At 43.2% G+C, this 14,932-nt stretch overlaps 1 protein-coding gene across 10 annotated transcripts in view; it reads left to right on the forward strand.

The window, feature by feature from the left end:
* The window catches only part of gapvd1 (GTPase activating protein and VPS9 domains 1), a 57,442-nt gene that overhangs the window by 30,138 nt on the left and 12,372 nt on the right, over positions 1-14,932 (forward strand). For 7 of the 10 annotated variants that reach the window (XM_035997675.1, XM_031300660.2, XM_031300664.2 and 4 more), the window contains 8 exons: positions 1,657-1,794; positions 7,446-7,580; positions 8,885-9,004; positions 10,222-10,299; positions 11,855-12,198; positions 13,136-13,217; positions 14,070-14,102; positions 14,802-14,873. In XM_035997675.1, coding sequence (XP_035853568.1) covers positions 1,657-1,794; positions 7,446-7,580; positions 8,885-9,004; positions 10,222-10,299; positions 11,855-12,198; positions 13,136-13,217; positions 14,070-14,102; positions 14,802-14,873 — 1,002 coding nt within the window. The remainder of the gene's footprint in view (positions 1-1,656; positions 1,795-7,445; positions 7,581-8,884; positions 9,005-10,221; positions 10,300-11,854; positions 12,199-13,135; positions 13,218-14,069; positions 14,103-14,801; positions 14,874-14,932) is intronic. The other 3 variants (XM_035997690.1, XM_035997696.1, XM_035997683.1) reach the window with 2 other exon arrangements.

The following is a 14,932-nucleotide window of genomic DNA, read 5'->3' on the forward strand; positions in this document are numbered from 1 at the left end:
CTTGTTGTGCCACTCATTTAATCATCCACCTGAAAGACAAGTACTCTGCGCCCCTACCTTGAAGACTGTAAACACGGACAGCGGGATAGAAGCTCTCCCGCCGCCAGAGAGAGCCCTGCCCCCGCCAACTTCAGTACACACTGTTGCCTGGATGCTGGCACACGTGCGCTCTCACGGCGTGTGTGCGCGCGTGCGATGAAGCGGAAGCATGACATACCAGGGGGCGCGTCTACCACAGGTCGACTTTTTGGTCCTGAGCCTTGGCCACTGACTCCCACTCACACCTGCTAGCTCCCTCCGCATTCTTCCACCTTGTTAAACCGCGGCTTCTCAAATGGAGATGAAGGGACGCGGTGCTGAGGACTTTTTGGGAGGGGCGGGTGGGCAAAGCGGTAATTTGGTCGTGAGTAATGCTCGGCTTAATCAACGGCTCAAAGTCATGGCCCTGGAGGCCGGGGCGGGGTGAGATATTACCATTAACCTCTGACCTTTTGCACAGTGGTATATGTGCCTGTGGGTCCCAGAATGCAATGCACGCGACCTCCAACTCTCTCTGTGTCTCTGTATGTCTCTGAAGCCCCAACCACACACCATTCAGAGAGGCTTTTTTTTCCCCCCACAGAGTGTTTTTGCTTATCTCAGACCATTTCACAGTGTTTGAAAGTCAGACCTGAAGGCATACTGTAAACGTGGTGGAACCCCGCTTTTAATTAAGATATTAACACGTGAGAGTAGAGCTTGGCAATATATCAATATTATATCGATATCGTGATATGAGACTAGATATCGTCTCAGATTTTGGATATCGTAAGTGTTGTCTTTTCCTGGTTTTAAAGGCTGCATTACAGTAAAGTGATGTCATTTTCTGTTACCAGACTGTTGTAACTGTTCTATTATTTGCCTTTACCCACTTAGTCATTATATCCACATTACTGATGATTGTTTATCAAAAATCTCATTGTGTAAATATTTTGTGAACGCACCAATAGTCAACACTACAATATCGTTGCGGTATCGATATCGAGGTATTTGGTCAAAAATATCATGATATTTGATTTTCTCCATATCGCCCAGCTCTACGTGAGAGCAATGCATTCGGCGCCATGTAGTGCCGGAACAGTTACTCGCTAAATCGTAGAGACAATCGTAAGAGAGACAAAAACCTTATGGATTGGTCAACACATGCTGGTCCCAGCTTAAATATGTGTGAATTTGCTACGTTCCTCTCTTTTTATATTGTTTTTAAATTAAATATCTCTGAGCTTTTGAAGTGTTTGTCAGTCACAACTAGCAATTTGAAGATTTCATTTTCACTTTGGGCTCTCAGAAGTTGAAATAGACAAACATTATAAAAAAACATTTTATAGACAAAACAAATGTGGTATGTTATAGGCATCATTTCGGTAGTGGCCCTCTCAACTTTACATGTTGCTCATATTTCAAATATCTGAATAATTTAGTAGAACTAATTACCGAATATGAATCAAAACCAGTGCCATAACAACACATAAAGGCTGGCTGCCATCTAGAAGGCAAAAAGGTGCCTTCTAGATGACTTTGCGACTATAGAAGTGACTTCTTACTTTTCCTGACCCCAAAAGAGAAGCTGGTCCATGCTGTGGAAGGAGGTTAACTCTCTGCGTCTGTGCTTTTCAGGGGCAGCTGCGGAGAACATGCTCGGCAGCCTGCTGTGTCTTCCTGGCTCGGGTTCAGTGCTGCTGGACCCCTACGGCTCCACCATCTCGGAGACCACAAGCGAGGCGTGGAGCGTGGAGGTCCTCCCCAGCGACTCAGGTAGGGAGCCAGGTTTGTTTTGTCTCCACGGTTTGCTTCGGCGATCGCCTTGATTCCTACACATTCTTCTCCACGGCGTCTCAAATAGGGCGAGGACGATATGCTTTTGTCCCGATTACAGTAGATTCTTTCCCGATGCATGGGTGCCGATTTGATTTATATTGGGATTTTCATTTATTGCGATTCAAGAATTACTGCGATTCGATAGTATTGATTATTGCGATTTTCTTTTCCTTCTTTAACAAGAAACAACTGTTGAATAATACACTTCTAGAGACAATAAATACATATCATGAGACATTTATAAAAACTAAGAAGAATACCCATCATTTGGATTTTCTGCATTTTCTGCTTTCGAATATGATAAACAGTTCATATTTAGGTGAATCATTGGTAAAAAATAAATAAATGAAAAATATTGATTCTAGGGAAAAGAATACATTTTAAAAATCGTTGCAAATACAAAAAACAAAATCCCGATACATACGTGAATCAGAGTGCGGATCGGGCCGCATTTTTCTGTCTGAGCCTGGCCCGCGTCCGACAGAGCAGTGACCAAACCCGGCCCGAGCCAGACAGGCATTAAGATATTTATGTCCCAGCCCGACACAGTTAAAATCTCGTTTTTTTTCTCATACTAATGATACGTTTGTTTGTGTGGAAAGCCCGCTTTTATTAAAGGTCCCATGGCATGAAAATTTCACTTTATGACGTTTTTTAACATTAATATGAGTTCCCCCAGCCTGCCTATGGTCCCCCAGTGGCTAGAAATGGCGATAGGTGTAAACCGAGCCCTGGGTATCCTGCTCTGCCTTTGAGAAAATGAAAGCTCAGATGGGCCGATCTGGAATCTTCCCTTTATGACGTCATAAGGGGAAAGGTTACCTCCCCTTTCTCTGCTTTGCCCACCCATGAGAGAGAGACATCATGGCTTTCAAATGAGCAAAGTGGCAGTTGGTCAAGGCCACACCCCCATCCTCCACCTTGCCCCCCCTCTCTCCTCCTCAATAGCATTTAAAGCTACAGACACAGAAATGGCACATACTAAGGAAAGCTCATTGTGGGACTGGCTCTAGTGGCTGTAATTCTGCACCAAGGCTGAATTTCAAGAAAGAGACTTCAGATACAGTATTAGGGGACCACTAAGGTATATATAAAAGAGACTTCAGATACAGTATTAGGGGACCACTAAGGTATATATAAAAGAGACTTCAGATACAGTATTAGGGCACCACTAAGGCCTATATAAAAGAGACTTCAGATACAGTATTAGGGCACCACTAAGGTCTATATAAAAGAGACTTCAGATACAGTATCAGGGGACCACTAAGGTCTATATAAAAGAGACTTCAGATACAGTATTAGGAGACCACTAAGGTATATATAAAAGAGACTTCAGATACAGTATTAGGAGACCACTAAGGTCTATATAAAAGAGACTTCAGATACAGTATTAGGGGACCACTAAGGTCTATATAAAAGAGACTTCAGATACAGTATTAGGGCACCACTAAGGTCTATATAAAAGAGACTTCAGATACAGTATTAGGGCACCACTAAGGTCTAATATAAAAGCATCCAAAATGCAGCATGTCATAGGACCTTTAAGCAACTGTAGGAAGGCATTCAAATGTCAACAGATGAGCGCATCAGCGCACACGGGGCAACAAGAGCACGTTAACACAGGCGCACACCTACATAATAAGCTTTTTTAAAATTTAAAATGTTCAATGCCTTATCGTGCTGATGTGACCGAGCCCGACCCGAACATCATTTCTAAATATCTGTCCGAACCCGGCCCGGTCCTTCTGGGTTTGGGTATCCATCCTCTAACGTGAATGGATTTTCTTTCCAAACCCCTTGGTCTCAAATGTGTGTATGCATACATATTTATGTTTGTTTGATACAGTGGGGGTTGGGACGCCAGGTGTGGTTTGCGCGGCATTCCATACCAAACAATGTGTGCGTGCATCTGTCATCATATTGTGTGCACTAGCCTGTCTTTCAGGGCAGATCTGCGTGTGCCAGTAAAAGGTTTCCTTAGAGGGACCACCAGGTGTGTTTGCACCTGGTGGTGGAGCGGCGGGGAGGGAAGCGCAAGGACAGCAGCTGTCCTCCGTCACTTTACACGGCGTCAGCTTTCTATCTGGCTAGACTTAACAGCGCAGCGCTCAGAGGCTGGTGTATGCTGTATAGTCACACAGGGTATCCGTCTACATCAGTTGTCAGCAGTGGTGGAATGTAACTAAGTACATTTACTCAAGTATTGTACTTAAGTACAAATTTGAGGTACTTGCACTTTACTCAGGTCTTTTCTTTTCATGCCACTTTCTACTTCTACTCTGCTACATTTCAGAGGGAAATATTGTACTTTTTACTCCACTACATTCATCTGACAGCTTTAGTTACTTTACAAATTAAGATTTTTGCACACAAAACCCACGTAGTTTGTAAAATACTATGTTTTATTATAAATTAAAACTACCCAACAATATACAAGCCTGCAAGTACAGCTGAAATGATTAGACGATACAACACAGAACAGTTTTCATCGTTTCCAGTTTGTAAAATATGAGGGTTTAACCCTAACCCTTGCATTGAGTGCTTTTACTTTTAATACTTTAAGTACATTTTCTGGATGATACTTGCATACTTTTACTTAAACCTACATTGTGTAATTTTTTGACTTGATTCTTAGCAAAAAAATAAACTTTTGTTCTTTCACAAATATGTGCTCATTCATGTGTCATTACTTCCACCAACTAATCAAAGTATTCTCGTAAGTGTAGAATCTGCCATTCAGAATCATTCAGAATACATACGGGCGAGTCGCTCGAATGACGGCCGCCATGTAGCGCCTCCATCTTTAAAATACCTTAGCCAAAGAGGGACATACCTCCGCCTTTCGCACTTTTAGACTCAGTGGCACCGTGACGAATGCCAGCTGGGAGGGAAAAAGAGAATTAAAACGACAACAGGCGACAGGCAAAGCAACAAGACCAAAGTTGATATTGGAGAGCTAGAACAGCTGCGTGTTAACGATGGAGATACTAAGAGCTCATTTCGGGTTCGGCCACCGTAGCAGTTGAAACGCGGTCGGAATGGGAAGGGCTAGAAAGTAATATTCAGTTGGTTGTTATCAGACATGTATAAAGTACTACAGACCCATACTTGAGTACAAGTGCTCTATCAAAAAAAGTGACTTGAGTAGAAGTGCTCTTTAAGCACCACACTTAAGTAGAAGTACTGAAGTATTCAACATTTTTTGTACTTAAGTATTGCAAGTAGTTTGTTTTTTTTAAATGTACTACTCAAGTACTGAAAGTAAAAGTGCAAGTATTGTGTTATGTAGTTATTAAAGAAAGCAGTCAAAAGTTTGAATATCATATTGTTTATATTATGTCAAATGTTTAGCCAAGGCTGTAGCCAAATATTAAATATATAACATATTAAAAACAACAAATATTAACAAATGCTGAAATAAAATGTACAATTATCACACTGTGCAAGTAAAATGAACATCCTCTCCAGCACAGTAACGATTAAAGACCAAAAAAATATATCACACACTAGCTAATAACGTGTGATGATCAGGAAAGTTAGCAAGCTAGCAAAGTACAGATAAACTAGCAGCTTCACATCACTGGGTGAAACGGTTAACATTCAGTACTCATTGCAGACTGAAACAACTCAGGAATAGTTTAACAATAGCTAAATAGAAAGAGTACAAACTTACATTGTCTCTGACTTCTGAACAGGCGACCGTAATGAAAAGAAACACGAAGCGATCGATCGCTGGGATTTCTTACGTAACTAGCGTACGTAACTAACGTAGTCGTAACTACACACGCTGTAACCTACACAGTCTACGTAGCGTCAGGAATTCACAACAGTAACGATGCAGCACATAAAAAATGTATCGGAGTAAAAGTATTAAAATATGTACTCAAGTAAAAGTGGAAGTAGGAGGAAAAAAAATAATTACTCCAGTAGAGTACAGATACAGCCTTTTGTACTTAAGTACAGTAGTGAAGTAGTTCTACTTCGTTACTATACATCTCTGGTTGTCATATACAATTTCACCGCTAGATGGGAGAAATTCTTACACAATGTAGCTTGAAGTAACATTTTCAATGTAGAACTTTAAATTTGGAACAGAGTATTTTTACCATGTGGTATAAGTACTTTTACTTAAGTAAAGGATCTGAATAATTCCACCACTGGTTGTCAGTGGCAAATCCAAACACATACACAATCTTATGAACCATAGATCATACTTTCTTTGTCTGTTCTCGCAAATTGAACATGCAGTCTAAACCTTTTATTAATGAGACATGATGTACCCCCCCCCCCCACCCCCACCCTTCCCCTTGACCAGTGTTTTGTGAAACTCAGTAGAGTGCTTTTATTAACGGCGTTAAGTGTTTCTTTGAAAAGCCTTGGCCTTATGTTAATTGAGGTAGTACACCATTTCAATATGTGCGGTGCAGAAATGGCATGCATGAGTGTCTTGATTGCTTTCTGTTCCGTTTGCTGCCCCTGTTCTGCTCGGTAATAGCGCGATCGGAGGCTCGCTCGGAGTACAACGCTTGTTTCATGGCTAGGCAGCAGAAAACTACACTCTGAAGAGCACTTCACCAACACATTATTACTAACGAGCATGCAAATGAGTACTGCGGTTAGTACGGAGCCTCTGGGTTCGGCCCAACAGCTCCATTGGGCAGCCAAAGAATTGGGCGTACCAGCTTTACGGTTTTACAGTTTGGTTTGGCTGTTATAAGACATGATAATGTATGCTTTGTTTGATTTCATGCATATGTGCACACTTGGTATCCCAATGATTGTAACGGGGGGGGGGGAAGCAGAGAGAGAATGACCATCATCTGTTGCAAACTGCCACGAGTACAGTGGAATTATTATTAGTTTCTTTTAAATGTATCCACACTTGAAGTGAGAAAAATACACATTCTTGTTAGGGCTGGGAAATCTATTGATATTAATATATGAGACTAGATAACATCTTCAATTTTGCACATCGTCATATGACACAAGTGTTGTCTTTTCCTGGTAAAGTGGTGTCATTTTCTGAACTTACCAGACTGTTCTAGCTGTTCTAGTATTTGTATCTACATTAGTGATGACTATTTATTGAAATAGCATTGTGTCAGTATTTAAGATGATGAGATGAGATTTAAGATGGTGATATTTTTTCTTCAGCCCTACCAAGAATGTGAAACCTACTTATTGTTGGATTGTATTGAATGCCACAAACTCTGTGCTTTCATTTCTTTGTTCACAGAACCCACAGGTTCACCGATTTAGTCTAAAGTAAATAAGTCCCCTGTGCATTGCTGTGCCTTCAGCCTAAGACAATAAATGCAGTGAACTATGGCTATAATTTGCCTTTACCCACTTAGTCATTATATCCACATTAGTGGTGATTATTTATCAGCATTCTCATTGTGTTAATATTTTTGTGCAAGCACCAATAGTCAACCCTACAATATCGACATCAATATATTTGGTCAAAAATATGGATTTTTTTTTCCGTATCGCCCAGCTCTAACTCTTGTCTCGGATGTCTTCTTTTTCTTATAAAAATATGATTTTTTTTTTAATAAATATTACTTTCTTTTTGGGACCACTTCCAGAAGCCCCAGACCTGAAACAGGAGGAGCGCCTGCAGGAGCTGGAGAGCTGCTCCGGGGTTGGCAGTACGTCCGATGACACCGAGGTCCGAGAGGTCAGCTCCAGACCCAGCACACCCGGCCTCAGTATTGTCTCAGGTATAGATCTCTCTCTCTCTCTCTCTCTCTCTCTCTCTCTCTCTCTCTCTCTCTCTCTCAATTCTCAATTCTCATTCCTCATTCAATTTCTGTTTTTGGTCCTTGTTTTTGGTACGTGTCCACTGTCGAGCTTCCCCCGCTTCCATTCCCGCTTACCATTCCTTGTCCATGGGAGCAGCCGTGCAATGCGTTCTGGTAGCGTCGCAGGGACTTTGGAGAAGCAGGGCATCGAGTCGCCCGCTCCTCATTTGCACGAAGTTGAATCCAGGCTACTTTATGCAAATGAGGAGCATCCAGCTCTGACTCGCCACGCGGAAGTCTTTTAAGCTGACCGTTTGTCGATCTGAAAAGGCTGATTCAGCAACTGCGTAGCCTATTTCTCGTGTAAAATGTTTTCAGAAACACATTTCGGTGAACTATTTTCGCGAAATAAGAGAGAGATTTCCAAACGAGCTGCCATTATGGTCCGTTTTGAAATCCTGGGGCAGACAGCTGCACGTGAAACGTTCGTCCAATCAGGCGCAGCCATCGCGGCTGTAGGAGGGTGTAGCCAGCTTTCTTTGCTTGTCAGTGGTCAGTGAAGAGAAACTGATAGCTGCTGGTGTCCCATGCCCTCTAGCTTGCAATGCTGGGAAGCGGGACCATCCCTGTCGTCAAAAACCCGCCTATATGGACACGTACCATTAGTCCCTTTTTGAAAAAGTGCTAAATTGACTTCTGGTTAAAAAAAACTTTCTCAACCTCCTTGATTCTGTGTAGAGCGGTCATGTTGCTGGGAGGGTTGTTAACCAGTGTAATGGGGTCAGTGTGAATGTGTGTGTGTGTGTGTGTGTGTGTGTATGACACAGGTTTTTATTTGCTGGTTGTCTTTTCCCTGGGCTCAGGTGGACACGCCACGTTGACACGCATGAAGTAGTATCCTAGATTAGGAAGCCAGGGGTGATGTTCGTGGCTCAGCTCACAGGAAAGCGTCCCGCGGGACCCGCCCGATGGATAGTCTGCATCTGATGATCACTCTTACCTGTGTCTCTCCCCCTAATCCTTTGGGAGCTTACACTACCAATTTAGAGTTCCCAGTGGGGTTCCCATCTGAGAGAGAGAGCATACAGTATAGTAAATAGAAAAAAGTGTCCTCTTTTGTTTGAGAAAACATTGAGCATGCCGGCGCTGTTTTATTTGACAAGCCAAAATTTTTCTCTTTTTTTTTTTTTTTTTTTTTTTACTGCAGAGGTGATTTTGAGTTGCTTTTGTCCTGAATGTCACCACAACTGTTGTTGTTGTTGTTTTTTCCCCCCCTGCTGCAGGCATCAGTGCAACCTCAGAAGACATCCCCAACAAGATCGAGGACCTGCGGTCAGAGTGCAGCTCAGACTTTGGAGGGAAGGACTCTGTGACCAGTCCAGATGGGGAGGAGTCAGGCCACGGTAGGAGAGTGTCACATCCCAGCTAGCCATCAGTCCAGTGTCTGTCTGGTCTAAACAGCATCAGCCACAGCTATCAATCCCTGTCACTTCCACAGCTGCCAAGCCTAATCACTCTTCTAGTTCTCAGCAGCTGTAATTGTTGCATAAAGATGTTCAATATTCTTTGTTAGCCTGGCTGGGGAATCGTCAGGCTATTATCTTTTTTAACTTAAAGTTAGGGCTGCACAATTAAATCGCAATTGTATCAAAATCCCAATATGGAGGCACCAAATCCAGATTTTTGGGGTTCGGCCGAATACCGAATCCACTGGTTAAGATTCTGCCGAATCCGAATACCGAATCCTACTCCTATCCTCAGTCCATTAACACAGTCAACACATTAATGAAGTAAACAACGTTGCACAACTCGTATTCTTTTGGATGTTTCATACGCAAATGTTTTAACAGCGGTGATGTTGTGTATTGTTCAGGGTCCTCGCCACCACCAGACAAATCGGCATTGCAGATTGAACATGTAGCTGGACTTGAATGACCTTCTTTTGACTGAAAGTACTGCCAAACTACACTTTTTCGGCTCACAAGTTCCATTTTCACTTTCTCACAACCTACTGCATTGAACGCGCCACCTACGTAAACACCTTCCTGTAATCAACGGTGGCGTCATTACGTCGACCATCGTAGGGTTCGGTTCGGTGGGAAAAACTTCTAAGGTTCGGCAGAAATCCAACCCCGTCAAAAAGCCCAACATTTGGCCGAAGCCGAATCCTGGATTCGGTGCATCCCTGATATGGACTAGTGCAATATCCAAATTGCAAGTGGGGAGGGGGGCAATATTTGTCAAGCCATTCTGAATTAAGTATTGTGCTGCTGCAGAGACGTCCCCGCCTACAAATTGTATCCTACAGCCTGAAGAAAGTCTTTCTTCGGTACAGATCCTCGCAAAAATCACACTTTAATCATTTTAATTTGTTTTTGTTTTTCAATGAAAATGAGACTAATGATACAAAAATGATAATTCCCTCCAATATCGTGAATCATATTGCAATCTTAATATCGGTCAAAAAATAATCGCAATTAGATATGTTGCTCTTATCGTGCAGCCCTACTTAACGTTATAATTTTTTTTTTTTTCCAGTAACATGCCATGTGCACTTGTGGTTCAGTGGTTAATTTAGTAAATGCTCTTAATTGTCTCGTGTCCTCTTGTGTTTTTACAGGAGCACATCATCCGACATCTCCGCCCTCACAGACCGATTCCTTACTGGCCATGTTTGATCCCCTCTCCTCCGCCGAAGGTAATTTGCGCTCCCCGAATGCTCTGCAGCCAATCGGAGGTAGAAACGAGTTATCATTAAATCCCTGCCGTAATGTCGCGGGCTCACAGAACCGCTTGAGCTCTGTGGAATTAACCAAAAGAGTGCCCGTGCTCCTCGCACATGCCCTTACCCCAATTACTGGTCATATTAGAAGTGCAAATTAACTGTCATTTCATTTGGCCCATTTAGCGTGCCAAATGATTCTTCGCAGTCTTTGTTCCTGTGCATTTTTGTCTGTAGCGCAGGTTTGAAATGGTGTGTGCGAGAGGAATGGTCGCGGCTTTGTGTCTGTGGCAAGGTGAAGGGATGACAGGTTGAGAGACCTCACCCCAGGCTCTTTGGCACTGTCCCCTCGTCCCACTGTGCTCATGGCACCAGGCTGCCATTGGAAGCTTTTCAGGAGAGAGAGTCTACCCTTGGAACAGGTGGCCTACCTATACCTAGGGCTCATCTCCCACTAACATCTCTCTTTAGCACTCTCCCCACTTTGGAGCTGGTTTCTTTCTCTATTGGTTTTATATTGTTTAGCTACTCTGTAGAAACAAGTGAGATTTTGTGGTACGAAACTACACTAATGGCGCTTACTTAATACCAGCTCGGCTCGGCTTGGCTCGGCTTGACTCGACTCGGCCACGGTGCCCCGTCCTCCTTTTTCCATTGCAGATTTAGTACCGCCTCATGCGTGAGGCCTCATGGCTGGTCGTCATAACGATGCCGCAGGAAACTGCTGCGACCTAACGCGACACACACACACACACACACACACACACACACACAGAACGTCAAATGTGTGTTGTTTTTGGCATGTGGCTGTTTGCCAGAACACAAATTTTGTTTCAAAAGAAGCTGGAGGCAGCAAAAAAAATTGATACTAAAAAAAGTATCTGTTGGCAGGTACCAGGGACTTTTTTTCATAATGGAAAAACAAAAAAGGCGAGTAGAGTCGAGCTGAGTCGAGCAGGTACCATTAGTTCCTAGTAGCATCCAGAAAAACCTACCTGTAGGGCTGCTCGATTTATGGACAAAAATCATAACCACGATTATTTTGGTCAATGTTAAAATCACGATTATTTAACACGATTGCTCGTTGACTTTGGGAAAGATGTTGCATTTGCTGAACCTCAAAAATAGTGAAACATTTAAACAAATCAACAGTGAAGACGCCTTGAACTGTGGAATTTCCCTTCATACTTTTCCTGTTTAGAACTTTTTTTTCCACCTTCAGAACACAAGACAAAATAAGAGTTTACTCGCAAAACATAATGTGCTAAATAATAGTTTTTCTCGATGACATTGTTTTTGTGATCGCTAGGTGCCGAAATCGGAAGGGCGATTTAAAATTTGATTAATTGCACAGCCCTTTTTAAGGCTTTAAAAACAGATGTTTACTTAGGGAAGTTGTGGAGCCTGTGCTGTGAACTGGTAAGTAAGTAACCTAAAGATGAAAGAGAAAACAAAGTGCTCAGGTATATTTAAATATTATCTGTTTTTTTCTCCTAAATATACCTTTTTATTTTCTCTCTTATTTCCTCAGGCTCCACTGGAACAATAGTGAGGCCCAAAGTGCACTACGCCAGGCCCCCTCACCCTCCCCCAGATCCTCCCATCCCTGAAGCCAGCGCCCTGGGGCCCGAGACGCGCCACTCTCTCTTCACGCCCCACTGCCTGGCCCAGGCCGAGCTGGAGCACACCAAGCAGCGCCACTCCTTCCCCGACAGGCTGGTCCGGAGCCGCAGCTCCGACATTGTGTGCCCAGGCCGCCGGCCCACTAGCGACCCCGGCCTTAACCGGCGGGTCGCGGTGGAAGAGCGCGACCCTGCCGGAGCCTTCACCTTAGGGCCGTCCTCGTCCCCCAGCAAAGACTCCCTCAAAGGAGAGGTAACCAGAAACGCTGTCAGCCACTGACAGAGACAGTCGTATTTTTAACTAATGCTGCTGAGGAACTGTTTCTTTCCAGTCTGTAATCATGTTAGGGCTGCACAATTTGGATAAAAAAAGTCATACTGCGATTTACAACACTGCAATTACGATATAGTATTATGAGTTTACTTCATAATCAAGGAAAATGCAGAAAACAATTCACAAAAATTATGAAAAGTTGTTTTTTAAATACATGAACAAAAATGTGCGATACGTTTTTTTTAAATAACTAATGCAAATTAAATGAATACATTATGTATGCCCTTATAAACGATGACATTCAAGATGGGTGTAATATAATAACTAGTGATTGAGTGACAAAATAAACATTATACATCTTCTGTTGTCTGCATGCTCTGGGTTAGAGTGGGGGTGTGGCCTTGACCAACTGCCATGCTTCGCTTGTTTTCAAGCCATGATGTCTCTCTCTTTCTCATGGGCGGGCCACATTCTCTGGGTGGGGCAAAGCAGAGAAAGGGGAGGTAACCTTTCCCCTTATGACATCATAAAGGGAAGATTCCAGATTGGCCCATCTGAGCTTTCATTTTCTCAAAGGCAGAGCAGGATACCCAGGGCTCAGTTTACACCTACCACCATTTCTAGACACTGGGGGACCGCATATTAATGTTAAAATACCTCATAAAGTGACATTTTCATGCCATGGGACCTTTAAGACACGGTGGCTTCATCTGTTAATACTGTCGTTAAAGTGAAGGGTGTTACAACGTGGAAACTGCAGTGTCACGCACACAGCACGCCTTTTTGTTTACTTAAATCGCACAATTTTTGCGGTTATGTAATGGCGCAGAGCAACATTGCGATTAGATTAACGTTGCAGCCCCAAATAATGTACTTCCTAGTGTCTAAGTCTATCTTTGTAATTACCGTCCAAAAGGTTGAGGACAGGAGTGACGACGAGAAGTCTGATCGCAACAGGCCATGGTGGAAGAAACGTTTTGTGTCGGCCATTCCAAAAGGTAAGGAAAGAAAACACTCACCTTAAGCATGCCCCCTTTGATAAACTGAAATATGAACTTTTATACATTTTTAAAGTGATCTGTTTGATTTGCAGCTCTCCTTTTTGTTTGTTTTTTTGTTGCATGGGAGGAAAAAAAGATCTTAATCACAACCGACAGGAAATATCACACTTTAAAGAGCAGAGCGAAAGCCAATTCATAATGTGAGAGAGAATGATGGTCCGTGTTGTCCACTCCATTGCTGATGTTTCAGTTGGAAAATCATGTTTCTTGTTGTTTGAAGTTACCTCAGAGACGCGTCCGGTCCTTTCTTTTGTTTATTTTTTTCTCTCTCACGTCTCACTGGCTGCAGATTTATATAGACTTTTCAAAGCTAATCAGTCATCGGAGGCGCTTTAGCTGTGTAGATTGTACGGCCGTAGCCCTCCCAGCAGTGCTGTCAGCCAGCGGCTAATGGTCATTAGATAGACCTTTCTGTCATCCTCGCTGATAGATGACACATCTCTTTGTTGCAGTTCTACTCTACAAGCATCTCTCATACGTCTGTCTGGGAAATAATGAGCTGTGCCCACACAGAATGACTGCTTATAACTCTTTTGAGATAATGATGTTTCTTAAGTAAACATGAAATTGATGTTCATAAAATGGAGCACTGTGTGCACATGGAAAAGTAAAGAGCCTAAACCGCCCGATTCTCCAGCCAAACCTCTGTAAAGTCCACAGTGCGTGTGTGTGTTTGTGTGTGTGTATCCTGTCGCTCTGCATGGTGACGCACAGTTGTCAGTTGTCCGGCAGAGCGAGCGGCAGCCCGTGTGTGAAAGGCCAACCCCCTGTCTGTTGTGTCCCTCACAGTGCTGTATTGGACGGCTGAGAGTGACGTCCCAGGTAACGCTTCCACGCTGTCGTCATTGAGCTAGCTTCGCTGCTGGAGCCAGCGGCTGCGCGCTCCCCCCCCCACCCCCATGCCGCTTTTTGTAGATGCCGCCTTTAGAGCTGTAGAGCTGTGATGTGACGTGGTTGTAGCCTGAGTTCACTCCTCACCCATGCATCCGTTTTATCACCCCCCCTCACCTTATCCGTGTTCTCCTTTTTTTTTTTGTTGCTACAGTTACCATTTTACTGTACGGAGAATGCAGAATATCAATGTAGATACTCCACCCAGTGTTTCCTGTGTATGTGTCATCAAATTGTAGAACCCCCGTGTCTCTCTTGTTTGTCCTGTTTGCACCCTCGTGTTAATAGGATAAGCATCAGTGGGCTTATTTCCATCTATATATCGACTGGACTTTGTATAATGACTTACAGTGGACCTTTGTGATATTCTGCTATGATCCAGTGGTTTAGTTCACCCTTTCAATATTCTTTTGCTTTTTGTTTTTCCTCAGTAAAGTTCTACACTAGACTTTTTTGTGTTAATGTATGATACCATACATCCTACATTGTGATTTATTTTAGTCTCAATACATAAAACAAATACCCAAAGATTGGCCCAAGTGGCTGTCAGCAGGCAACTCGCGAGCAGCTTGTCATCCAGCGATAGTGGAAGTGGTGTCAGTCCACTAATGGCGTGTCTGTCCTCTGCAGCGCCCATAGCTGCGTTTCGGAAAAGGGACAAGCAGGAGAAAGACGACGTTGTCCCGGAGCGTGTCCCCCAAGGTGCGTCCTGGTTTGGTTTAATTAACCCTCCTAACTGGGGACACAATATGGACATCTAT

Source organism: Sander lucioperca, chromosome 2 (assembly GCF_008315115.2).
Source record: "Sander lucioperca isolate FBNREF2018 chromosome 2, SLUC_FBN_1.2, whole genome shotgun sequence".
Classification (NCBI taxonomy): Eukaryota; Metazoa; Chordata; class Actinopteri; order Perciformes; family Percidae; genus Sander; species Sander lucioperca.